The sequence below is a fragment of the Salvelinus namaycush genome, chromosome 6 (genome assembly GCF_016432855.1).
Source record: "Salvelinus namaycush isolate Seneca chromosome 6, SaNama_1.0, whole genome shotgun sequence".
Taxonomy (NCBI): Eukaryota; Metazoa; Chordata; class Actinopteri; order Salmoniformes; family Salmonidae; genus Salvelinus; species Salvelinus namaycush.
The window spans coordinates 40,147,291-40,173,333 of record NC_052312.1 but is presented as its reverse complement, the minus strand read 5'-3'; the positions used below and the strand labels follow the sequence as shown (position 1 = coordinate 40,173,333).

The following is a 26,043-nucleotide window of genomic DNA, read 5'->3' as shown; positions in this document are numbered from 1 at the left end:
GTTTCAACCTGTATTACTTGTGACCCGCACAAACACTTGCTGTGGCAACGCCCTTGAGTCCATTCACCATTCGTTTCTTCTCACAGCCGTTACAATGGAGATTGGCAGGAGCTTATGGTCGTTGACACATTTATCTGGACCAGTGTAACTGGTTGAAACTAAAGTAGACAATGATGAATAGTTTCTTCTCATAGCAGCTGTGTCTCCACCACTGTGAAAAGTAACTAATGGTGACTCAATGTTAATTTCAAATAGCTTATGGTGAGTTGCCATAAGCTCCTGCCAGTCTTCATTGTTTCACATTGAGACAGAACAGGTTGTCCGTCTGGGAGTGGTCACATAAATGTATGTTCTGTTTTCTGGGTTATTGGCTGCTCATAAGACAAGGGTTTATGAAAACATTCACCCTCTTCCAGTTCAATAGAATTGTGGTTAAAAATCTGAATTTACTTACAGTAAATGAAAAGGGTAATTCCTTCATTTAAATTAGTGTGACTGCAGTGCTCTATATTGGCACAAAGTGATTGGAAATCAAGGACATGGAGAAATTTACTTCAGACTTGTTTTAATATGAATATCAAAGGCATCATTATGACCAACACAGGTGCACGCAGGTACACACAGTTGCATACAGTTGTGGATAACTTACATACGCACAAATATCATACACCCCCCCCCCCCAAAAAAAAGACACCAACCTCACTTGTTACTGTAATGGTGAGAGGTTAGTATGTCTTGGGGGTATGATATTTGTGCATCTGTAACTTAATCACTTATCATTATTCACGATTCACTCAGGATCATCTGTAAACATGGTGCCATCCCCATTAATGTAGAAGTGTATAGAAACATATTCTATTCTTATTTACAATAAAAGTGATTCCAAAATGACACAATACATTATTTACCATTAATTTGTCTTGGGCACAAAATTATCTCAAACACAACCAAAACAAAAAGCAAATGTATCCAACAGAGTCACAAGCTTGATGTAGTCATTGCGTGCTATGAATATGGGAACAAATACTTAACATTTTAATACTTTAATACACATGTAAGTGAATTTGTCCCAATACCTTTGTCCCAATACTCCACTAAAATGAAGGGACTATGTAGAAAAAGTGCTGTAATTTCTAAACGATTCCCCCAATATGAATGAAAGTACCAAATTAAAGCTGACAGTCTGCACAGTATTTTTTTAAATTTCAAATCCAACCTTTTGGAGTATAGATAATGTGCATAAGGTTTACATAACACATTTCATGGCCCAATGTCCATCAGGTCAGTGTTTATAGACCTGGTGTGGTATGGTGCCATCTAGTGGTGTAGCGTGGCCGCCGTTGAATACAGCAACTAATCATTCTCAAATTCAATAAAGGCGAATTCATTGTGTATATATACAAAATCTGGAGTCAATCTGATTTATGGTTCATGAGAAGAAGATTTTTTGATGACAGCTTTGCACACTCTCGGCATTCTCTCAACCACCGGTAGTGTATATATTTTTTTTTAATTCAAATGTTATCGTCCCCACTACAACAACGAAATACAAAATGTAATTTTGTCCTTGAAACGTTTAATTGAAATATTGTAGAATTCCATTAATTCCTATGGAGGAATGCAGAAGCTTCAAAGCCTCATTGGCCAATACATAGCGACAGCAATCCAGGGTTAATATACACTGAGTGTCCAAAACATTATGAACACCTGCTCTTTCAATGACATAGACTGACCTTGTGAATCCAGGTGAAAGCTATGATCCGTGATTGATGTTAAAGATGCACTATGCAGAAATCTCTTCGCCATTTCCAAGTTGCAAACGTTATAATAGTTTGCCTAATTTCAGTTTGTGACAAAACAAGCAAGTATAGTGTAGAGAATAATTGTACCATGTAAACCACTGTGAAATATATTTTCCATAATCAAAAATATTGTATTTTCAGCTGTTTGAAGCTGGTGTACAAAACCAAAAGAAAAAGTCGCAAAAACTAAATTTAAGAACAGGAAGCAATAATTTCTAATCCCTGATATATTTTTTGTAAATATATAAATATATATTTTAAAATATATTTTCCTTTATTATTTCCCCTAACCCTACCACCTCTCTCCTTATTGGAGTAAATTAATGGACAACAACATTTAGGCTTTTACTTCCAGCTTTTACATACTGTATACATTTTACGGACACAATGTATTTTACAATAGTTTGTTTTTAATCCCATCCTTCAGCTACCATCAACCCCTCCCATCTATCTCTGAAGCTCATTAGTCAGATTTTTATTCTATTTTGCCATATATTTTTTACTGTGTAAACTGTATTTTTAACTGCACAAAAGTTCTGAACCTATATACATTTTACAAACACAGTATATTTTACACTAGTTATCTTGTTGTTTTTAATCCCACCATTCAACATTTTTTATTTCTATTTGCCATCTATTTTTTAACTGTGATGTTTCACAAAAGTTCTGAAACATTCTATTCTCATATTTTCTACACATTGTAAATTAAAAAGACAACATTTTGCTAAAAATATTATTATATTATTGATTGATTGACCATTACTTTTCAAATCACCCAGTAGTGCTATCTGCAGAGTTAGCTCCAGGTAAATGTTGCACTTCTTCAACCATTCCTAGACCTGCGACCAAAAACAAGCTACATATGGACTGTACCAAAACAAAATCTGCAGAGCTGGGATGGTTGTATCCCCAATATATACAACATTCTATTGGTTGCAAAAATGTTGTATAATATTTCAAATAGAAAAATTATAAGTTTTGAATCTGACATTGTTTTGCGTATCAGTTCATAAACCATGTGCCTTGGAATCGGTACATCAAAAATCTCTTCCCAATTATTTTGCAATCTTTATAGCACAGCTGTACATTTTTTGGTCCTTAAATGAAACTGGTATACTTTTTTATTTATCACAATTTTCTTTAGCCAATTTTGGTCGTTAATGCATGGCAAGCAGACAAATTCCGTACTTTTCCCCCCTTCCACTTGCCTCTTCCATTTTTGTGGTAATGCTGCAATTAGTTGGTTGTAATTTTGGGTAGAGCAGACATTTCCATATATTTTTGTTAGCTGCATGTGTGACATAACTCCACCAGTCCTATTTATGATACATTTTACAAAGATTATACATTTTTTTTAAATGTTTTTTTAATCAATCAGCATATTTGAGTTTAACCATAATATATGTTGCCAGATAGGACAAGTTCGCCGGAAGGACAGAGGGATCCAAATTGTGGATTTAAAAGAAAACATGAATCATCAGCAATCACACCTTTGTTTTTAAGCACCTTGTTTTGTAACACCTTGATATTTTGTAACACCTTGTTTTGTAACACCTTGATGTTATTGTTGGATCTGATTTTAACAGCTAACATTTCGATGGCAATAATAAATAGATATGCCGATAGTGGACAACCTTGTTTTACTCCTCTTGACCGTTAAAATCTTTCTGAGAAGTAGCCATTATTAACTATTTTACACCTAGGATTACTATGCATAACTTTAACCCATTTTACAAGAGATTCTACAAAATGGAATTATTCCAGGCATGTATATATAAACTCCAGTCGTACATTATCAAAAGCCTTTTCAAAGTCAGCTATGAATACCAGACCTGGTTTCTCAGATTTTTCATAGTGTTCTATTGTTTCCAGTACTTGTCTTATATTATCTCCAATGTGTCGTCCATGTAAAAAACCTGTCTTCTTAGGATGAATAATATTTGACAATACCTTCTGAATTCTATGTGAAATGCATTTTGCTAGAATTTTTGCATCACGAGACTGAAGTGTAAGAGGCCTCCAATTATTTAAATGGTATGGATCTTTATATTTACCACTTGGATCCTTTATCAGTAATAATGAAATCAGACCTTCTTGTTGAGTGTCTGATAATCTACCATTTATATAGGAGTGGTTAAAACATGCTAATAATGGCCCTCTGATTATATAAAAAAAGAATTGGTATACCTCCACTGGTATGCCATGCAGCCTTGGAGTTTCCCCTGAATTAAAGGCATAAATTGCATCAAGAAGTTCCTCCTCTGTAATTTGGCCTTCCAATGAGTTTCTCTGTACAGCTGTTAATTGTACATTATTAATAGATAAAACAACCATATAATTAGCTGTTTAGTGCAGATGGAGGAGACTGAAACAAAAACATATGCTTAAAGTACTTTACTTCCTCTTTCAAAATATTATTTGGTGAATCATGGGTGACTCCATCATTTGTAACAAGTTTCAGTAAATTCTTCCGGGTAGCATTTCTATGTTGAAGATTAAAAAATTATTTGGTGCATTTTTCCACATATTCCATCCAGTTCGCTTTATTTTTATAATATATTTCACTTGGTCTTTCTTGAATAAGTTCCTCCATTTCCTTTTGTTTTTCCTCTAACTTACTCTGAGCCTCTACCGTACAGTTTTTATTGCTATCTATCTGTACTGTTAGTCATTCCTTTTCCTTTGTTAATATGGACTCTTTCGACCTAAATTGCTTTTGTTTTAGAGATGAGTACTGAAATGCATGGCCTCTAAAGGCACATTTAAAAGTGTCCTATACAATAAGGGGATCTGCTGAACCTATATCATGAAGGAAAACGTCAGTTAAAAATTATTCTCTCCTTGTTAAAAACAAGTTATCATCCAATAAGCTTTGATTAAATTTCCAATATTCTTGCCCACATGGAAATGATGTAAGTGTAATATACAGTGCATTTGGGAAATATTCATACCCTTTCCCTTTTTCCACATTTTGTTACATTACAGCCTTATTCTAAAATGTATTCAATTACTTTTTTCCCTCATCAATCTACACACAATACCCCATAATGACAAAGAGAAAACAACCAAAAAGTTCTACAGCTGCACCATCGAGAGCATCCTGAACGGTTGCATCACCGCCTGGTATGGCAACTGCTCTGCATCTGACCGTAAGGCGCTACAGAGGGTAGTGCGTACGGCCCAGTACATCACTGGGGCCAAGCTTCCTGACATCCAGGACCTATATACTCGGCGGTGTCAGAGGAAGGCCCATAGAATTCTCAAAGACTCCAGTCACCCAAGTCATAGACTGTTCTCTCTCCGACCGCACGGCAAGCGGTACCGGAGCGCCAAGTCTAGGACCAAAAGGCTCCTTAACAGCTTCTACCCTCAAGCTATAAGATTTCTGAACAAAGAATCAAATGGCCACCTGGACTATTTACATTGCCCACCCCCTACTTTGTTTTTACACTGCTGCTACTAGCTGTTCATTATCTATGCACAGTCACTTTACAAATTACCTCGATTAACCTGTACCCCCTGATAAGGGAATTATATGCTTAAAGGTAATGATTAAAGTATTCCACCCTGAAACGTAACAATTAGTGATTATTAGTTTATGTAGCATGTATAATGAATGATTAACCTCTCTGGGGTAGGTGGGGCGCAATCGTCCCACCTGGCCAATAGCCAGGGAAAATACAGAGCGCCATATTCAAATAAATCGATATAAAAATCTAACTTTCATTAAATCACACATGTAAGATACAAAATTAAAGCTACACTCGTTGTGAATCCAGCCAACATGTCAGATTTCAAAAAGGCTTTTCGGCGAAAGCATAAGATGCTATTATCTGATGATAGCACAACAGTAAACAAAGAGAGTAGCATATTTCAACACTGCAGGCACGACACAAAACGCAGAAATAAAAATATAATTCATGCTTTAGCTTTGACAAACTTCTTTTGTTGGCACTCCAATATGTCCCATAAACATCACAAATGGTCCTTTTGTTTGATTAATTCCGTCGATATACACTGCTCAAAAAAATAAAGGGAACACTTAAACAACACAATGTAACTCCAAGTCAATCACACTTCTGTGAAATCAAACTGTCCACTTAGGAAGCAACACTGATTGACAATAAATTTCACATGCTGTTGTGCAAATGGAATAGACAAAAGGTGGAAATTATAGGCAATTAGCCAGACACCCCCAATAAAGGAGTGATTCTGCAGGTGGTGACCACAGACCACTTCTCAGTTCCTATGCTTCCTGGCTGATGTTTTGGTCACTTTTGAATGCTGGCGGTGCTCTCACTCTAGTGGTAGCATGAGACGGAGTCTACAACCCACACAAGTGGCTCAGGTAGTGCAGCTCATCCAGGATGGCACATCAATGCGAGCTGTGGCAAGAAGGTTTGCTGTGTCTGTCAGCGTAGTGTCCAGAGCATGGAGGCGCTACCAGGAGACAGGCCAGTACATCAGGAGACGTGGAGGAGGCCGTAGGAGGGCAACAACCCAGCAGCAGGACCGCTACCTCCGCCTTTGAGCAGGAGGAGCACTACCAGAGCCCTGCAAAATGACCTCTAGCAGGCCACAAATGTGAGTTTTCACCAAAAAGTTCTATTTTGGTTTCACCTGACCATATGACATTCTCCCAATCTTCTTCTGGATCATCCAAATGCTCTCTAGCAAACTTCAGACGGGCCTGGACATGTACTGGCTTAAGCAGGGGGACACGTCTGGCACTGCAGGATTTGAGTCCCTGGCGGCGTAGTGTGTTACTGATGGTAGGCTTTGTTACTTTGGTCCAAGCTCTCTGCAGGTCATTCACTAGGTCCCCCCGTGTGGTTCTGGGATTTTTGCTCACCATTCTTGTGATCATTTTGACCCCACGGGGTGAGATCTTGCGTGGAGCCCCAGATTGAGGGAGATTATCAGTGGTCTTGTATGTCTTCCATTTCCTAATAATTGCTCCCACAGTTGATTTCTTCAAACCAAGCTGCTTACCTATTGCAGATTCAGTCTTCCCAGCCTGGTGCAGGTCTACAATTTTGTTTCTGGTGTCCTTTGACAGCTCTTTGGTATTGGCCATAGTGGAGTTTGGAGTGTGACTGTTTGAGGTTGTGGACAGGTGTCTTTTATACTGATAACAAGTTCAAACAGGTGCCATTAATACAGGTAACGAGTGGAGGACAGAGGAGCCTCTTAAAGAAGAAGTTACAGGTCTGTGAGAGCCAGAAATCTTGCTTGTTTGTAGGTGACCAAATACTTATTTTCCACCATAATTTGCAAATAAATTCATAAAAAATCCTACAATGTGATTTTCTGGATTTTTTTTCTCATTTTGTCTGTCATAGTTGAAGTGTACCTATGATGAAAATTACAGGCCTCTCTCATCTTTTTAAGTGGGAGAAGTTGCACAATTGGTGGCTGACTAAATACTTTTTTGCCCCACTGTAGATCGTGAGAAGAAGCATAATAACAACGAAAGGCAATTGAATAACATGGGTAGTAATTAACCGGGGATGAAAGGTAAATCTAATGCCCAAAATGGAGAAAGAAGTATGAATGAGAGACGTTAAGATGTAGAAAAATTAGAATTAATGATAAAGCAGATACATAAGACGTGTGTAGATAGTCAAGGGAAACAGCAGGTCGAGGGTTAGATACAGCCAGGGTGTGGCTGTCTGAAGCCCGAAAAAGAAGGCAAGAAGGCAAGTGTAGAGAAAGGGTGAGAGAAAGTTTCAAGAAGGATATCAGCAGGGGAAAAATGATGTGCGTGTAAGACCTAATAACTTATCAAAAATCACAATAGTAATTATTCCTAAATTCTGAGTAGGAGATAGAGAGTTACAAAAGTCAAGAGAGGAAAGGAAAAGGGAAAATAAGGGGACATATATAAAGATAGAAAGAGAGAGAGAGAGAGAGAGAGAGAGAGAGAGAGAGAGAGAGAGAGAGAGAGAGACAACGAGAGTGATGAGAATCATCGCCAGAGAAATGCTTGGACCTTTAAATTAGGGCTATTTTCTGGGAATTGTCTCGGTAATATGTGCCTGATTTTATGACTATAGACAATTATAAATGGGGTTATTTGCGAGGAGTCTCCATCATTTCAATAGTGTTAGTGGTTCAGTGGTAGAATTCTTGCCTACCACTCGGGTTCGTATCCCAGCCTATGCACCAATTGACTAAAATCTAGGTTTCTGATTGTAATTCAATTATTGGTATGTTTTGCCTGGAAAGATACGGTTGTTAGTGTTTGTTTAAGATATAAACTGAACGTTTTAATAGATTGTTTAGGTTAAATTGAAAGACTAATTCATTCTAAATAATAGCGAGGCGATTTCGATGTAATACGTTGTCTGTTGCCTAAATGGTCTGCGGAAATAACATTGAGAATGGAGGTGTATTTAAATAACTGAATCATAGAAGAGACCGTACCTAAATCTAATGAATTCTATTAATAAGCGGACAGGTAATTGTAACAGCCAAATTAGTCAAGTAATATGTTAATTAGGGGAATTTCATAGATTTGAAGTTCAGTATTGTATCCAAGGGTAGCGCATGTTCAATTAAGGACATATAACCATTGAGGAAGTTTAAAACTAATGATTGGAGGGAGTACAATGGAATTATCATTATTATTAGGTTTTGTTTGTAGTCAACGTTTGGGTTTCTGAATCGGTGTAGTATAATGAATGCTGACCAAGTGGTTGTGGGTTTTTTTCTGGGAAAAGGAGTGTTTCATTGTCTCTCTTTGGAATGTTTTCTGGAGCTATAATCTTGGAGGGAGCGAGTGAGATAGAGGCCGTGACCTACCAGGTTGAAAGGGCCTGGAAATGTTTTGTTTGTTTTTAACCTAGGGGTTGCAAATACCCACATGCAACAAATAGTGTATTTTTAAAAATACTATGTTAGGATTGGTGTGTTCTATTTCCATTGGGTTTGAGGAGATTTCCATTTTTCCTAGAGCCACGATATCTTAAAGGGGTACACACACATATGGAATTTTAATGGAGTTTTAATTACACGTGAATTCTTTTGATAAGGGAATATTCTGGGAACCTGGGATACAACATGTAGAAAATGTTTGACGGTTTTCCTTTAATTTGTCTAATATAGTAAGAAACACTTCTTTGAAGGGGTGGTATGATTTTTGACCTCTATCATGGCTTTCCTTTGTGGTCTGATCAGCCTCATGGGAGGGCCATTTGGATAATGAATTTAAGGTAATTTGTGATACTGATTTTAAGGTAATTTGTGCAATTGATAATTATGATGGAGTTTATAGTTCTTTGACATATTTGTAATTTGAACCAATGAGAAGAAAGAAAGGATGAAGCCTTTGACTAAGGGTAGGCTTCCTTAAGTCTATTTTCCTATGTCCATAAGAGTACAATAATTTTTCTTTGTGGAGTTTTTCAGAGTAGTGATTTTGATCTGATTATGTCATTTGAAATTTTATTTCATCTTTTGACCCGTAGTATTCTTTTTATAAATTACCTAGCTACGTTTTATTTTCCCTTAGGCAGTCAGCTGTTGTTGTATGCAGTGTAAGAAATTTAACACAACAAGACTGTGATATTGATATAATAGTATTATTATAGGTTGTTGTTGAATAAGGTTATAAAGTTAGCAAGAATAAGTTTAATAATGGTAGACTTAGGTTAAGAATTTAGGACATATTCTAAGCCAACAGGACAGGGATATATGACATCTGTGGTGATCCAGGATCATTGAGAGTATCGAGATAAACTTAATGAACTATGTAATAATCTTAATACCATAGACATGTTGATTTTTCTAAAATCCATGAGTGCAAACAGGGAGACAGTGAGACTGTAAATCAATACCTAGAGAGATTAAAGGACGTGTTTAACTCTAAATAGTGGGTTAATAGAACCCCTGGCAGTGGAGGGACTCAATGCCCCGTATCATCAACAATTAAAAATTGCTTTCCTCAGAGGAATGCGTCCCGAGATAAGCCGTACCATCAAACATAACTTAGTAGGGTGGGGGCTAGCAGAGCTAGGAGAGGTGAAGAGATATGCAGTTCACTATGAGCAGCATGGGGAAAAGAGAAAAAGGTCAGGCGCCCACAGCTAGACTCAGAGGAGGAAGTGGAAGATGAGGCATGACTAATTATGGGGAGCGGGGGAATAGACTCTATTGAGGAGGAGGAGGAGGTTCAGGATTCTGTTGTAAACACTGATTGTGAAGTTTTCGAATTGGCTACTATTGATTTGGCATTACAACAGGAACAGAAATCCTATTTGACATTGACAATAATGGGAAAGAAAATAAAAATGTTGAGTGATATTGGGACTTGTCGGACTGCCATTTGCGCGGTCGATAAGCCTGAAGGAGTAAGAATAAATGGGGAAAAGATTTTGGTCGTTCAGCTTCCGGACATCAGACAGTGGGAAGACTGTCTGCTCCATTGGTTATGAAACATGAGATGTCGGGAGGGCAGGCATGCATTCCAATCCTGAACTACTGTTCGTGTGTATGGGTGTGCGTAAATAGGGAGTGAGTTATATAATGGATGTCTTTGTATTATGGATTTCAGAGCGCTCTCGTGAATAAACTGTACGAACCTTTTGCATAAACTGAGTCTTTGTCTAATTATTATTAAACCCAGGGTCTTACAAACCTCGGGGATTGGTCAAAGCTTATTGATTGTTAGTTATTATCATTGGGATTGAAAATTCTCATGACACCCCCCCACATTGACTCGGCATCGGTACCCCCTGTATATAGCCTCATTTTTGTTGTCATTTTCTTGTGTTACTTTTTGATGATTTTTTTTTTTTTTTTAACTTTAGTTTATTTAGTAAATATTTTCTTAAGTCTATTTCTTGAACTGCATTGCTGGTTAAGGGCTTGTAAGTGAGCACTTCACGGCGTATTCTGCGCATGTGACAAATAACATTTGATTCGATTTATTTTGTGCCACCAGGGCCACAATAATATCCCTCCTCTCTGATTATCCGAGTGCGACCCCCTCCCCATAGGTTACTGCAGCTAGTGTTGCTAGTGTCACTCACTTCACTCCACACTTTTCCAAACACAAAAACACACACCCCACCTTCCATCACAATACATCCGTCCATACCGCTTCTTAGACTTTCAATGAGAATGACAGATCTATAACTCACATTTCTATGTAAATTTGGTTGCCTAAAAATATGACATATTGCAGCATTAAATCCACTTCAATCAGTGTAGATGAACGGGAGGAGACAGGTTAAATAAGGATTTTTAGGTGTTGAAATAATTGAGACATGGATTGTGTATGTGTGCCGTTCAGTGGGTGAATGGGCAAGACACAATATTTACGTGCCTTTGAACGGGGTATGGTAGTAGATGCCAGGCGCACCGGTTTGTGTTATGAACTGCAACTCTGCTGGGTTTTTCACGCTCAACAGTTTCCCGTGTGTATAAAGAATGGTCCACCACCCAAAGGACATCCAGCCGACTTGACACAACTGTGGGAAGAATTGGAGTCAACCTAGGCCAGAATTGTAGAGTCCATGCCCCGACGAATTGAGGCTGTTCTGAGGACAGGGGGTGCAACTCAATATTAGGAAGGTACTCTTAACGTTTGTAGACTGTGTACAGTACATCATTGCTGTGAACCCGTAATTAGGACTTTTATTTTGAAGACAATTTTGGACGCTGGAGTAATAGGCCTACTGGTGGCAAAGGTTTCACATCCTCTTTGTTCGTTGGCAGTAACGTTGGCTAGCTAGGTTTACTTTCTGCCGTCTCATGCGGCGCTCACTAGCAAAGGTAGCTAAGATACTGATTGGCACATGGGCCATAATGGGTATGTATTCGTGGTAACTTATTATATAAAACAATATTGTGTTTTTTCTTGTTAATCTGTCTAGGTTGTGTTTTCTAGCTAGGTGGCCAACTAGCCATGATCAGGCAGGGTTGTCCTCATTCGTGTGCACTTTACTAACCGTTTTGCGAGGCAAAACGAAAACGAGCGTTTCCTATTGGATAAGTTCAGGCTGTCCCTGTCCGTTTTTTTCTCCTTCGGTGTCTAATGAACACGACCCTGATCTCAAGGAAGTAGCTGGGTAGCTAGCTAGGCCTACTTTGCCGTTTTTAGCAAAACCCCATGATCTATCTAGCAGTGCCGCTACGGCGATCTGTTATATTATTGACTGACTAACGTACAGTTTTGTATTATGTTATTGTGTGTCCATTTGCGCACGTTCTGTGCAAGCTAGCCTTATAGCTAATACGTAAGTGCAAGTTAAGCTATTAACGTTAAGTTAGCTATCTGCTGGCAATGTTATATCAACCGTAACATTTCTTATCACTCAATGAATAACTATCTGTAGTTAAGATGTGCAAAACTAGCTAATTTGGTTAGTTCTGCTATGTTAATGTTTTTACAAAATGGAATTGATTTAGCTAGCCATCTAACACACTTCACTGTACTTTTCACATTATAGATTCCCCCATTCCGCTCTCCTCTCTGCGCCTTTTGGTTCCACCTCTACGGCTGATGTCTGCATTTATGTGGCAGGTTGCGCAACAGAGGGCCATCAAGCACTATGGAAAATTAGAGGAGTTTGTGACCGTGGTAACACAAACTGTCCCAGAACTTATGACTGACAGACAGAGGACCCTCCTTATTTTGGGTCTGAGAGCAAGAGTAAGAAATGCCACATTTTATGCCATACAGAATCACTTCAATGTGCTGGGACAGTCCCACCTACTTCCTGCATCCTGTCACATACTGTTTTTGAATGGGCTTTAACAAATCATGAAAACATGGGCATTTAAGATATTATATTCTAGTTGTATTCGTGGATTAATTTACTTCTACCTGATGCCTTTTTATGAAGGTTTTCAATTGTTTTTGTAATCAAAAACCATAAGGCATCAGGTAGAATTTCACATATCTCAAATGACTGTGTTTTCATGAATTTGATGATATAATCTTGAAGCCCATTAAAAAACAGTATGCAACTTTATCCAGGAAGCAGGGGGACTTTCTTAGTGTATAGGTAAAATGTAGAAAATAGTTTTATGCGAAGTATCAGACTTGATCACTTTTCTTGCAGGTAAACCCTGTCAGCCTCCGGACCCTCCTTTATAGAATAAAGTCTTCTCAACATGCACAGGTTGGTGAATCGAAGTATGAATACAATGCCAAGATTGGAGATTTTGTTCTGCTGGACACTTATGAGATAATTAACACCCTGATAATTCAGTAACATTTAAAAACAAGAGATTTAAGATTGTTGGTATGGATGGTTGTGCGCCATTTGTCTGAAAGTCTAAAAATGATTGTTTATTTATTTATTTTTTTACTTTGTTTTACAGTCCAATGATGCAGGCATGGAATCACCTGAAGCTAACTTTTCCAAGCTCACCCAAAGCTTGATTATAGACCCGGTTGAGCGTGAACACTTCGTCCAAGTAAGTAGCTGTTAATGCCAAGCTTGTCTTGAACCTACAAGGCCTTCCCACACTACGTCAGATTCAGTCTTTTACGATTATTACATGTCACACTGTGCAACGTGACCAAATTAAAATCTTGACATCAACCTGGCTGGGTTGTACGGTTTAACTCAGTTCTGTCGTCATATTCTGCGATTGGCTTGCGAGGCTATGTCAGTCGACTTAGGCTACGTCAACTGGGCGTATCAAGCATTGGTGTCAAAAGAAAAACAACAAGCTGTTGCTATGTTGATTGACAGACAATGCTCCTCCTACCTCTGATTGAGCGGTCCTTGTAATAAAAAGCTAAACTCTCGAATTGAAGAGGCTCATCACAACATGGAAACGCTAATGCCGAATATAAGCCCCGTAGCATAATCATTGGCATTACTCAATAAAAGCATTGCAATTTTGACATTCAAGGTGTGATGGTTATTTATAACTACAGAGCCAATTACTTGCACCAAGCTTTCATTCTACAAAGTGTGATTTAAAAAAATATATATATATATATATGTTATGAATGGCGTCATTGCTGGTCGATTTCTTATTAATACTGCCATAACTTTTTCGGAGCTTAGGAAAAGTAGAGGTATTTAAAGGAAAATTCCACCCAAAAACTATCTTTTGGTATTTGTTTTATTAGTCCATTGTAGGGCTGGGCGACTATATCAAAATAATTTGAAATTATGTTTTGTACGATATTCCAAGTAACTGTATCGCAAGAATTAAGTGTTTTTATTTTTTCATTTTTGAGTGTTTATGTCCACTTGTTTTCATGTCTTTTTGGTCTCGTCTCCTTCACTCCTTCTGTGATGTGTGCGCCTTCCCATTTTACACCAGAGATCTGTATGTAATGATGAGATGCATGTCTTCGCCCTAACAATTGGGGTTGTTGTCCCGAAAGCAAGCTTAGGTCCACTATAAGCCCATTTGAAACGCATTGGGCTTATTTTGGACAGATTTTAGCTTGCGTGAAACTGATCACTTCACCTCTTCCTCTTGTTTACACACACCAAGCCACTCTCCCTGTCACTCACAACAACAAAGATGAGAGATCACGTCTTCCTCCTTGACAAGCGGTTTCAACTTGCTATTTGCATTTGAAAGAGGAAACTAATAAATTAAAGAGAAATTGCAAAAAGGAGGAGCGTAAGTAGTAAAAGTTACAGGTGCATTGTGATATTCTGAGAGAGCATCTTGTGCATCTAAGTACTGCATTCAACACTGTTGACCATGATGTCCTTCTGAACAGACTGGAGAGGTGGGTTATGTGTCCAGTATAGTAGGTCCCTCAGGTCCTCTGGTGCACTGGCCTTTTAACTATCCCAAAGCCTAGAACCAGGAGTCATGGAGAGGCAGCCTTTAGTTACTATGCCCCCAGCCTCTGGAATAGCCTGCCAGAGAACCTGAGGAGGGCCGAAACTGTGAATTTTTAAAAAAGATCTTAAAACACACCTTTTTAGCTTTGCTTTTACTTAGGGTGCTTTTTAGTTGTTCAGTTTGTTATTCATCCTCGTGTTGTGTAGTAAATATTGAATTATTATTTTTATTTTTTTTGTGAAGAACATTATTGCATTCCATGGCTGAAATGTGCTGTATAATTAAAGCTTGATTTAACCTGTGTTAATTTTCTGTAGCCTAATGCCTGCTACGTTAAGTTAGTCATTATTAGTGAATGTGCATTATGCAAGGTTCTGATAATGTGTCCCTTTCCAACAATGTAGAGAAAAGAGAAATAATATAAATTAGAAATAATTACAATGAGTAACAATAACTTGGCTATATACACGGGGTACTGTCGGGAAGAGTGGGTTGTGCCCGACTACACAAGCGGCAATGAGTGTAAACACGAGTTCACGGTTCAGATGCTTTTACATTAGGTTTTTGTGTCTCTGGCATTGTAGTCCACAAACCGTTCAGTCCAGATGGTGTTTGAAGACGGCAGCCACCTGTAGTCTCTTGCGGCGGTGTGGCTTCACTGGCAGAGTACGTAACACTCCTTCTAAGAGGTCTGTGGAAGGGGAGAGTAGGCATGCTGTGTCTTCCTAACTGCTCACTTGAGTTAGGTCCAGCCTGCACTCTTGTGCCAGTCAGTTGATTAGGGAATTCCTTGCAGGTGTGCTGATTAGTAATCCTGCACAGGTGTGTTGGGTGAGCAGCGCTGTGGCTGTCATCGGCTGGCCTGGTGCTGAAGGTAGTGCAGCCTTGCACAGTGCTGAACTGAGTGCCATTGTCCATGGGGCTGAAGTGAGCGCACCTCTCTCCTGTGCTAAGGTGGGTGGCTCTGTCCATGTTGCTGCACTGAGAGTCCTTCAGCCAAACCTATGCCCATGCCTCTCATGGTGCCACACAGCCCTCCCTTTAACTCCGAGCCATGAAAGGAATTGGTGGAAGAGAAGAGAAAATGGAGCCGGGAGAGGGCATCAGCGTTCCCATGAGCAGACCCTGGTCTGTGTCAAACCACAAAGTTGTATGGTTGGAGCTCGAGGAACCAGTGAGTCACCCGGTCATTGGTGTCCTTGGCCATCCACTGCAAGGGTGCATGGTCTGTCTCCAGGGTGAACTGCCTTCCCATGAAATGGTAGGATCGGGAGCAGGCAGCCTATTTTATAGCCAGACATTATTTTCCAGATATTATTTTTCTACGGTAGCATACTTCTGTTCCCTGGGTAGGAGCTTTTGACTGATAAATAAAGCATAATGTTCTTAACCATCCCAGACCTGGGACTGGACGGCTCCTTGTCCAGTTTCAGAGGCGTCTGTTTGGACGACGAAAGGCTTGGAGTAGTCTGGTGACCTCAGGACTGGTCCTGAACAGAGCGAGGTTTGAAGATCCACAGAATAAACCGCCGGTAGTAACTGGCCAGTCCCATGAAGGCTCTCACCTGAGTCTTGGTGGTTGGATGAGGTCAGTTGCTTGGATACCAGGACGATAGGGCTGGCCCTCTGACTTTTTGACTCCTCTATGGCATCCAACTCGCACACATTTTTGACCTCGGCGCAGACGGCTTTGCGATGAGCTTCAAGGACCCTATACGGCTTGACATGTACAGTCTTCCCAGGTAGCGTAAGGATATCCTGCTCTAGCACATCTGTCCGCCCTGGCAAAGAGGAAAATGTATCTGTGTACTGATCAACAAAGTGTCTTACCTCTTGGAGTTGTTGGGGAGTAAGGTCTTGGCCCATGTTTATGACATCTCTGGGTATTTCCCGAGGAAGCTCTGGAGACAAAGGCCAAAGTAACATCATCCTCCTCCCACTTCTTCAGAAGGTTGATGTGATATACTTGCTCTCGTTTACGGCGATCTGGCTGGTTTATCCCGTACGTCACTGGGTCTAGTTTCTCCATGACTGAGTAGGGCTGCTGCCACCGGGCGAGGAACTTGCTTTCTGTGGTGGGAAGAAGGCGCACTCGGTCACCAGGATTGAACTCTAGGAAGGCCCACCCTTGCGAACATATGTACCAACTCCTTGGCTATGGCCTTGGTAGTGATGGTTCATAGGGTAATTGCCTCTGGGTGGCATAGTCTACCACCACCAGGATATATCGGTATCCTTTCCCAGACTTTGGGAGAGGTCCAACTAGGTCTATCCTTAGTCTATCAAATGGGGTCTCAATGATGGGTAGCGGGGTACGCCCTACTGGGGATGTCTGCTGACAGGTGGGAAACCTCTGACAGTACCGTGAGACAGACATGTAGATTCCCGGGCCAGTAAAACTTCTGTAGGATTTGTTCCCTTGTCTTTTCCTCACCCAGATGAGTGCCCAAGATGTGAGAGTTGGCCAGTTGGAGAACAACTGGAACATACACTTTGGGCACTAGGAGGATATAAGTTCTTCGCCTACTTCTTTAACCGATAGAGTAGCCCTTGATGAAGGGCAATGTAAGGAGTCACCAAAGGGCATTTGCAAGGTTTTGGTCTCTGGGCATCACCAAAACGGCCCTGCAACAGAACTGAGAAGTCATTGATATGTAGGGGAGGCTCACCTTCCACATCAGCGGTATCTCCGTTGTCCTCAGGCTGGTCTGGTTGTGCGGCATCACCCAGCAGCACCTTTACTGATCTCTGCTGGCGAGAATGTTTTTTAGCATGTTGACCCTTCAGAACAGGCAGCAAAGGCTTGGGTCTATGGGTGTGGTGAAGAGCAGAGGTAGTGCGAAATTAATTTTTGCTTACCCCAGCAGCCTCAAAGACTCAAATCCCAGGCAGTTTCGACTCGGGAGCAGAGGGGTTGTCAATTCTGTCATCACCCCTGCAATGACCGTCCATGCCCCACAATCAGTGTTGAACCGGATGTGGGATGTCTTTGGTGTGTCCCCATGGATGCAGGTGAGGGGTAGGGTGTTGTGGTTTCGAAGACCCCTACAGGAATCTATTCTGGCCGTGTCAGCGTGACTGCTCTGTCAGAATAGGTTATGTGAGCCCACCTGCACTAGATACTAGCGAGCAGGTACCTCACTTCCCTCCTCCCTCAGGTCCCACAAGTGGCAATCACTGTTAGTCGAGTAGGGTACCCTTGGTCTCACATTTTCCGCACCAGACAACATTATGTCGCTCCTCTCTGGCTGGGAAGTAAGCGGCAGTTTTGGGAGGCTCATATTTTCTTGAGGAAAAAGGTTGTCAGGTTGTTTCTTCATAGGTGAAGGTATTCCTGTTAGTTTGACTTAAGTGCATCTTTTGAAGCCCCCAACTTTTCCACCAGCTAAATCATGTCCTGGTAAGTCTGAGAGCATTGTTGGGTGGCTGCTTTGTGCAGATCATAGGGAAGGCCTCTCATGAACTGGTCCAGGCCTTATGGCTTCAGACAATTTTTTCCCAAGCCGCCTTCGGTGGTATAATTGGGCCCGGGGTACCTGGCCAGCTTGTTATTCCCAGGTTCTGAACCGTTGGGCGCATTGCAAAGGGGTTGAGCCTTAATCTGCTCAGGATCTCCTCCTTCAAACGGTCATAGTTAATGACCCCTACTGTCCCCAGATCCTGATAGCCTTGTTGGGCCTCTCCTGTGAGGTACGGGCTACAAGAGCGGCCATGTCATCCGGTCCCATAACTCTCTCTCTCTGCCACTCTCAAACATCAAGAGAAAAGCCTCTGGGTCATCAGCGTCAGTTATCTTAGTGAGTGTCTCTCTTGCCTTACTGGCGGGTGAGCGAAGAGGGACTGGACCCCTAAGCTGTTCCAACAGGCCTCTGATCTTCCAGGGTACCTTTGAGGTGGGTAATCTGTTGTACGAGCCGGCCGTGCCTTCTACCATGGTATCAGAGATCTGTTGGCTGACTCCAGGAAAATTTATGAGTTATCCCAGCATGTTTTCCAAGTTTCCAACTCCAGGATTAGACAGGGTTCCGCTCTTGCACAAAAAAAAGTTGAAAGAAAATGCAATAAGTTGTGTTTTTACTCAGATGTCTGCATTCTCCATCATATGTCGGGAAGAGTGGGGTGTGCCCGACTACACAAGCGGCAATGAGTAAACACACAACAAAAGAGTAAAAGTTTCAGATGCTTTAGCTTTTAGTGTCTCTTGCGTTCTAGTCCACAAGCAGTTCAGGCAAGAGGGTGGTTGAAGATGGCGGCCACCTGTAGTCTCTTGCGGTGGTATGGCCTCACTGGCAGAGTCTGTAACTCCCCTTCCAGGGAGTCTGTGGAAGGAGAGAGAAACAGTGTAAGTGGTAGAGTAGGCACAGTGTAGCTGTGCCTTCCTAACTGCTACAGGATAGATAATAGATAGTAAAAGCAGCATGCTGTGATGATTTAAGAGTTCAATGCAGATACTCTGTGTAGCTATTGATTAACTATTTAACAGTCTTATGGCTTGGGGGTAGAAGCTGTTCAGGGTCCTGTTGGTTACAGACTTGGTGCATCAGTACCGCTTGCCGTGTGGAAGCAGAGACAACAGTCTATGACTTGGGTGGTTGGTGTCTTTGACCATTTTTAGGGCCTTCCTCTGACACTGCCTGGTATAGAGGTCCTGGATGGCAGGGAGCTCTGCCGTACGCACTGCTCTCTGTAGCGCCCTGTAGGCTGTCTCATCATCGTCAGTGATCAGGCCTACCACCGTTATGTTATCGGCAAACTTAATGATGGTGTTGGAGTTGTGAGCGGCCACACAGTCGTGGGTGAACAGGGAGTACAGGTGGGGACTAAGCACGCACCCCTGAGGGGCCCCCGTGTAGAGGGTCAGCATGGCGGATGTGTTGTTGCCTACCCTCACCACCTGGGGGGGCGGCCCGTCAGGAGGTTCAGGATCCAGTTGCAGAGGGAGGTGTTTAATCCCAGGGTCCTTAGCTTAGTGGTGAGCTTGGAGGGCACATGTCAGCAATCGAGTTTTTAAGATATAGAACTTTCGAAATACACAAATACCAAAACGCAGCATCGTATGATGATGCAAAACGCAGCTGTATTTTGAAAGTTATACATCTTAACTCGATTGCTGACATACAAAACATTTTGGGGCTACATCAACAATGGACTAATGAAACAAATACCAAAAGAGTGGAGTTTTCCTTTAATCGGCAGACCCTGTCACATTGATCAAGCCAAGACGTCCGACAATCGTTTACGACCTAAGAATTTACCCACAACGTGGACATTTTGTCTGGATGGCAAAATCGTGTCATAAGGCGGCTAAAATCATGCAGTCTGTGCGGGCCTTTACTTGAACATTTTCTCTGGCCTAACTCAAGTTAGTTATGATGTTTGTGGAGAATATAGTTGAGTTGAGATTCGGTAAGATTGTTAGTCAAAAAGATAGCATTTGAATAGTGAATAGGCCTACGCTACTATAAATCATAACTAGTCATTCACTAACATTAATTTGTCTGTGCTGTGTTTACACAGACAGCCCAATTCAGATTTTTTTTTCAGTAATTGATATTTTGACCAATCAGATCTGATGTGAAAAAATCTGGTGTGATTGGTCAAAAGTGCCACAACATGCAGCCTTACATGCCACAACACTGATTTCTGTTCTTTGGGTACTGGATTGTGCTAGCCTGAGTGCCAAGACAGCAGAAACAGGCTTGGTACCCAGGCTAGGATCATGCAGGGTCTCTCAAACAATAATTCATTGATCTAATTATTTTCCCTTTTGCATTATCTCACTGACTCACCATCTTTTCAGGTGGTGTTTCCTGAAGAATTCAGACCTGATTTTGACCAAGTGCTTCAGGAACTGGTCTGTGACTTTCTCACTCGGCTGGAAGAGCTGCTTACACTACCAGACTTTAAGCAGGTGCAGAAATCACTTTCGTAAGATTGTCTTGAGACAACGGCATTCAAATGAATAACTGTAGTTGGCCTGGAATCTATTTTGGCATTTTGTGTCCCTCTTTTCCCTAGACTGCATTGTTGCTGAGTGCTGGCTCCTCTGGCCTGGATGAATGCCTGCAATCTTTCTCTCACTCAGAAGATCTCCAGTTTCTGCTCCAGAATTACAAACAATGCAGAACATTGTACACAAACAGTAAGTTCATAGAAAATTATAATTTTTTTATGCATCATTTTAGCACAACATGGTCAGATAAGGTTTATTGATATAATAACTGCATCTGAGGAGAATAATATGATTTATGTGCAGGAAGTTCCTCTCACCATGTTCCTTACCTTCCTTGGTCATTTGAAAGGGATTTAAAGTTGGAAGGATTAGTCAAATAAAGTGACGGATTAAAATGTAATTTATGGATTTGAGAAGTTTTGCCTCTGTGTTCAGAACAGTCACCTAGATAAAAAAGTGTGTTTTTAATGTATTTGTTTTTGTCTGTGCAGTTTCCTCCTCTGACATTCCTCAGGAATCAGATATTGAATCTGATGCCTTCCCTGACCAGTTAAACCGTACCAATCTGGACACTGGTGTGGGGATGAGGACTGGGATACAAAGCAGAGACTGCCAAAGGATGGAGTTGGCATCACATTTAGTGGAAATGGGGAGCACAAGAGATATTATAGGCTGCGATGAAACCTGTGATGAAGGGAATGAAGATGACATTGATGTAGAGGACGACCCAAAACAGAAAAGGTATGAGAATAAATGTATTTTTGTTATTTCAAACAGTACAGTTGGTAAATAATCATTTGCATTTGGACAGTCTATCAAACAAACTTACTACTTGACCCAGTAATAGTCAACCATTTGCATTTCTGTTTTGTGCTGTTCACAGGGCTGGTTCTGGTCTTTCTCCTACCAGTGTCATGCAAGGTGGTGATACAGGTGAGACCTCACTAACTTTTAGTTGAGTACATTTACCCTTTGGAAAGCCTCAGTTGACCATTGTGGGGCAATGGTAGGGGAAACTTCCTCATGAGTTCAATATTTGTATTCATTTTTCCACAGACACTGTTGCAGGGGTATCATTTCAGGTGTTGACTCCTCTTTCTTCAGCTTCAAATGAGTGTGCCCCATCTACTGCCAGTTCATCACACATGAACATTTTCCACCAGTGTCCCCAGTGTGGGAAGTGCTTTAATTATCAGTCTCAACTTGTCCAACACCAGCAAATTCACTGTGGGGACAATCCATACAAGTGCTCCAACTGCGGGAATAGATTCAAATTCTTTACAAGTCTGTCAAATCATAAGAGGATGCAATGTGTGGGCACTGCCTTTAGCTGTCCCAAGTGCTGGAGAGAGTTTGGTTCTCTGCGGGAGAAATTGAGACACCAGTGTCCACACAACGAAGTCATGTACATCTGTCCACAGAGCGGGAAGAGTTTTAAGACGCCACAGCAACAACCATTCCAGTGCCGTCATTGCGCAATGGCCTTTTCCGAAATGGATCAACTGCATGCTCACGAAAAAATTCACGGAATCCCCCAAACTCTTGACTGTCACACATGTGGAATTACGTTCAGCAACTTGCCCAGCCTCGTGCACCACGTGGAAGCCCACAAGAGGTCGGATCTGAGGCCATCGTCGCACCTTCCAAAGAAGAAGAAAGGATTGCAGCTTCCGAAAACTCACCATTGTCACCAATGTGGAAAGTCCTTTGTAACAAACCGACGCCTTAAGGATCACGTTCGTACTCATTTGAATTATCGTCCCTTCCCCTGCTCCTACTGTGGAAAATGTTTCACTCAGAAAGGTAATCTCAATGTGCACATAAGGATCCACACAGGGGAGAGACCCTACATGTGCTCTGTGTGTGGGAAGACCTTTCAGTCAGCAGGGAATCTGCAGGTACACCAGCGCTTTCACACTGGGGAGAAACCCTACCAATGCAAAGAGTGTGACAAACGTTTTACTAAGTCGAGCCATTTAGTCGTCCACATGCGTGGGCATACTGGAGAGCGTCCTTTCACTTGTAATGAATGTGGAAGGAGTTTTATCCGGAAAACTTGCTTAAAGAAACATTTGCTAGTTCATTCAGGACAGAAGCCTTATTCACGGCCTCGTTGCCCGAATAATTCCAAGCGCAGTTCACAACCAAGCTATCATATGAAGGAGAATCCTACTAATGCGACTGCCATGACTGGACATGCGACTGCCATGGCTGGACATGCGGCCGCCATGGCTGGACATGTGGCCGCCGTGGCTGGACATGTGGCCGTACCAGCAATCTATCATGACAGCCTTAACATAAAAATGTTGGCACATGTTGGCATGTCCCGAGGCTATGCCATGGAGAGACTAGGAGGTGGTCCTTCAAATTGTTGAACGCTGCCCTGCGCACGGAAAAATGTCCCAATACTCCCTCCCCCCCCCGGCCCTACCTCTCACTTTTGAGTAACCCTCTTAGAGGGTAGTTGGGAGTGCAATTCGCTAGGGAAGCAGCAAGTTATGGGGAAAAATCAATACTAGTCCAGAGAGATTAATGGGTGTTCTAATTATTGTTAACATGGAAACAACTGCATTTTTCATTGTAGGTTTCAAACAAACCCTCTGCAATGGCTTCATGCACGGAATTTAATTGGAACAACTAACAATTTATCATTAACACAGAAACAAAGGAATTGTCTGGTGTAGGTTTTCCAAAAACGTGCGGCAATGGCGTCATTCACGGATGGGGGAGGGGCTTTGGAAGGTGAAGGGGGTGTAGACTCTAGTCTTTCTCTATACATCATGTCTCAGAACCTCATCAAGTAGCTGATTTGGTTGCCAAGGTTACCGGACCAGTTAAGAAGCTACTTTATAGTTTCATGTGATGTTCTGTTTTTCTCATTACAAATATTATTCCTTTACAGATGTATTATAAACATGTAGAGCTGTTTGCATGTAGACATGTTTATGTAATAGGAGCGGTAGTCATGGATAGAGGTTGAACTGGTGAAATGCATGTGCAATTGTAATATAAGTATTTACTCTTAACAGTAATAATGATAATGTGTTATTTGATAAGTGTATTTCTAGACTTTCAAGGAATCTAGAAAAGTGTATTTCCTGGTGTTATATTTGGAGGGTTGTGATATTCTTTGTTATACCTATTATTAAAGGTTTTAATACTTAAGCTTCTATTTATTTATTTTTTAGGGGCACTCAGCACTGTGCTCTCTCTGTGTTACATGTGACCAACCTGCACAATCACATGCTATCGCAACACCATTAGGTTGTATATTCTGTTTTCTGGGTTATTGGCTGCTCACAACTAGGGTTGCAAAGGGTCAGAAATTTTCCATGGGAAGTTAAGCCCGGAATTTGGGGAATTTTGCTAAAAGTCATCAAAAAAGTTGGCTCATAAAAGTTAACCTTTTTTGTGGGAAACACATACGGCAATTCTAGGTCTTGTGGCATATTTTGGTTAAACTATCCCCAATTCAATGGAATTGCAACCCTCTGCATGCACAGTGCATTCTTCCATCACATGTACAGCTGATTCTCAAGGTCTTGCACACTAATGAGATTCTATTGAACCCACACTACTACACTGTCTGAGCCAAGGACTACATGCTTTCTGGTAAGTTTTCATTACAATACTGGGTGGGGTGAATATATTTTATGACATAAAATATTTTTTGTTAACTAGTGAACAGTAGCCTACAGCAAAGTGTGTTTAAATCATTTCTAACTTGTTAACAATTTATGCTAGTTAGTTTTTGCTACCATGTGGGTGTTAGCTTATTTGAGCCTGCTAACTGAGGAGTGTTAATTCACCTGTTTCCATACATATTTCATTTTAAAACATTTATCTTACAAAGGAGTTGTTTAATCTAACTGCTTAACTATATCTGTACATGGAATTGTATTTGTTGTTTTTTTTACTCTTTTTTTCTAATCTTTACAGGAAAATGTCACTGTCTAATGTGTGGAGACATTTCACTGCAGCTAATGTAGAAGGAAAAGCTGTGTACATTTGCAAATACTGTGCCAAATCATATGTGAAGAATGCAACAAAGATGCAGAATAATCTGGCCAAGTGCATAAAGTTCCCTCAGCACTCACAACAAGCAACCTCTGACAAAAGTCCCTCTACTTCTATTTGATGTGAAAATGATGAATCAGACACCTTATCGATAGCAACAGCTCATGGTCCTCCTGGAATCCGAAGTTTTTTTGACTCAATGGAGGAACGTAGTCAAAGAAAGGCTGATGAATGTCTTGCTCAAGCTGTGTATGCAACTGGTTCACCTCTGATGCTCACAGGCAATGTGTATTGGAAGAGATTTCTGAATATTCTTCGCCCAGCAAACACCTGTCCAACCAGATATACTTTATCTACTCATTTGCTGGATGCAGAGTTCAACAGAGTTCAAGTAAAGGTTAAGCAAATCATAGAGAAAGCAGACTGTATTGCAATCATCTCTGATGGGTGATCGAATGTTTGTGGGCAAGTAATAATTAACTACATAATCTCCACCCCTCGACCAGTATTCTACAAGAGCACAGACACTAGGGACAACACACCGGACTCTACATTGCAGATGAGCTGAAGGCAGTCATCAATGACCTTGGACCACAGAAGGTATTTGCACTGGTGACAGACAATGCTGCGAACATGAAGGCTGTTTGGTCTAAAGTGGAGGAATCCTACCCTCGCATCACACCCACTGGCTGTGCTGCTCATGCATTGAATCTGCTCCTCGAGGACATCATGGCACTGAAAACGGATACACTACGAGAGCCAAGGAACTGGTTAGGTATGTGAAGGGTCATCAAGTTATAACAGCAATCTACCTCACCAAGCAAAGTGAGAAGAATAAGAGCACCACATTGAAGCTGCCCAGCAACACCCGTTGGGGTGGTGTCATCATGTTTGACAGTCTTCCTGGAGGGGAAGGAGTCTCCAAGAAATGGTCATCACAGTCTGCCGATATGGACAGCCCCATCAACAGGATCCTCCTGGATTATGTATTTTGGGAGAGAGTGGTAAGCAGCCTGAAACTCCTGAAAACTATAGCAGTAGCCATGGCACGGATTATGGGAGACAATACCATGCTGTCTGATGTTCAGACTCTGCTTGCAGATGTAAGAGAAGAAGTCCGTACTGCCCTGCCCACTTCACTGTAAATCCAAGCAGAGGAAATGGCAGGTCTGAAATACATCAAAAAGCGTGAAGACTTCTGCCTGAAGCCCATACACGCCACAGCTTACATGTTGGACCCTAAGTATGCTGGCAAGAGCATCCTGTCTGGTGCAGAGATCAACAAGGCCTATGGTGTCATCACTACCATGTCTCGCCACCTTGGCCTGGATAAGGGCAAGGTTCTTGGCAGTCTGGCAAAGTACACTTCCAAGCAAGGGCTTCGGGATGGAGATGCAATATGGCAGTCGTGCCAACATATCTCATCAGCCACCTACTGGAAGGGACTTTGTGTTTCTGAGGCTCTTTCCCCTGTTGCCTCCATCATCCTCCAAATCCCAC

The 26,043-nt window shown here is 41.3% G+C and overlaps 1 protein-coding gene across 1 annotated transcript; it reads left to right on the top strand.

Annotated features, from left to right (window-relative positions):
- The first annotated feature begins 11,506 nt into the window (after positions 1-11,506).
- On the top strand, positions 11,507-23,691 carry LOC120050006 (zinc finger protein ZFMSA12A-like). Its single transcript, XM_038996579.1, has 9 exons — positions 11,507-11,616; positions 12,257-12,459; positions 12,872-12,931; positions 13,134-13,229; positions 20,374-20,484; positions 20,592-20,715; positions 21,018-21,267; positions 21,410-21,459; positions 21,583-23,691. The coding sequence occupies exons 1-9, from the start codon at positions 11,559-11,561 to the stop codon at positions 22,899-22,901; spliced, it is 2,271 nt and encodes a 756-aa protein (XP_038852507.1). The 5' UTR covers positions 11,507-11,558; the 3' UTR covers positions 22,902-23,691.
- The last annotated feature ends 2,352 nt before the right edge of the window (positions 23,692-26,043 follow it).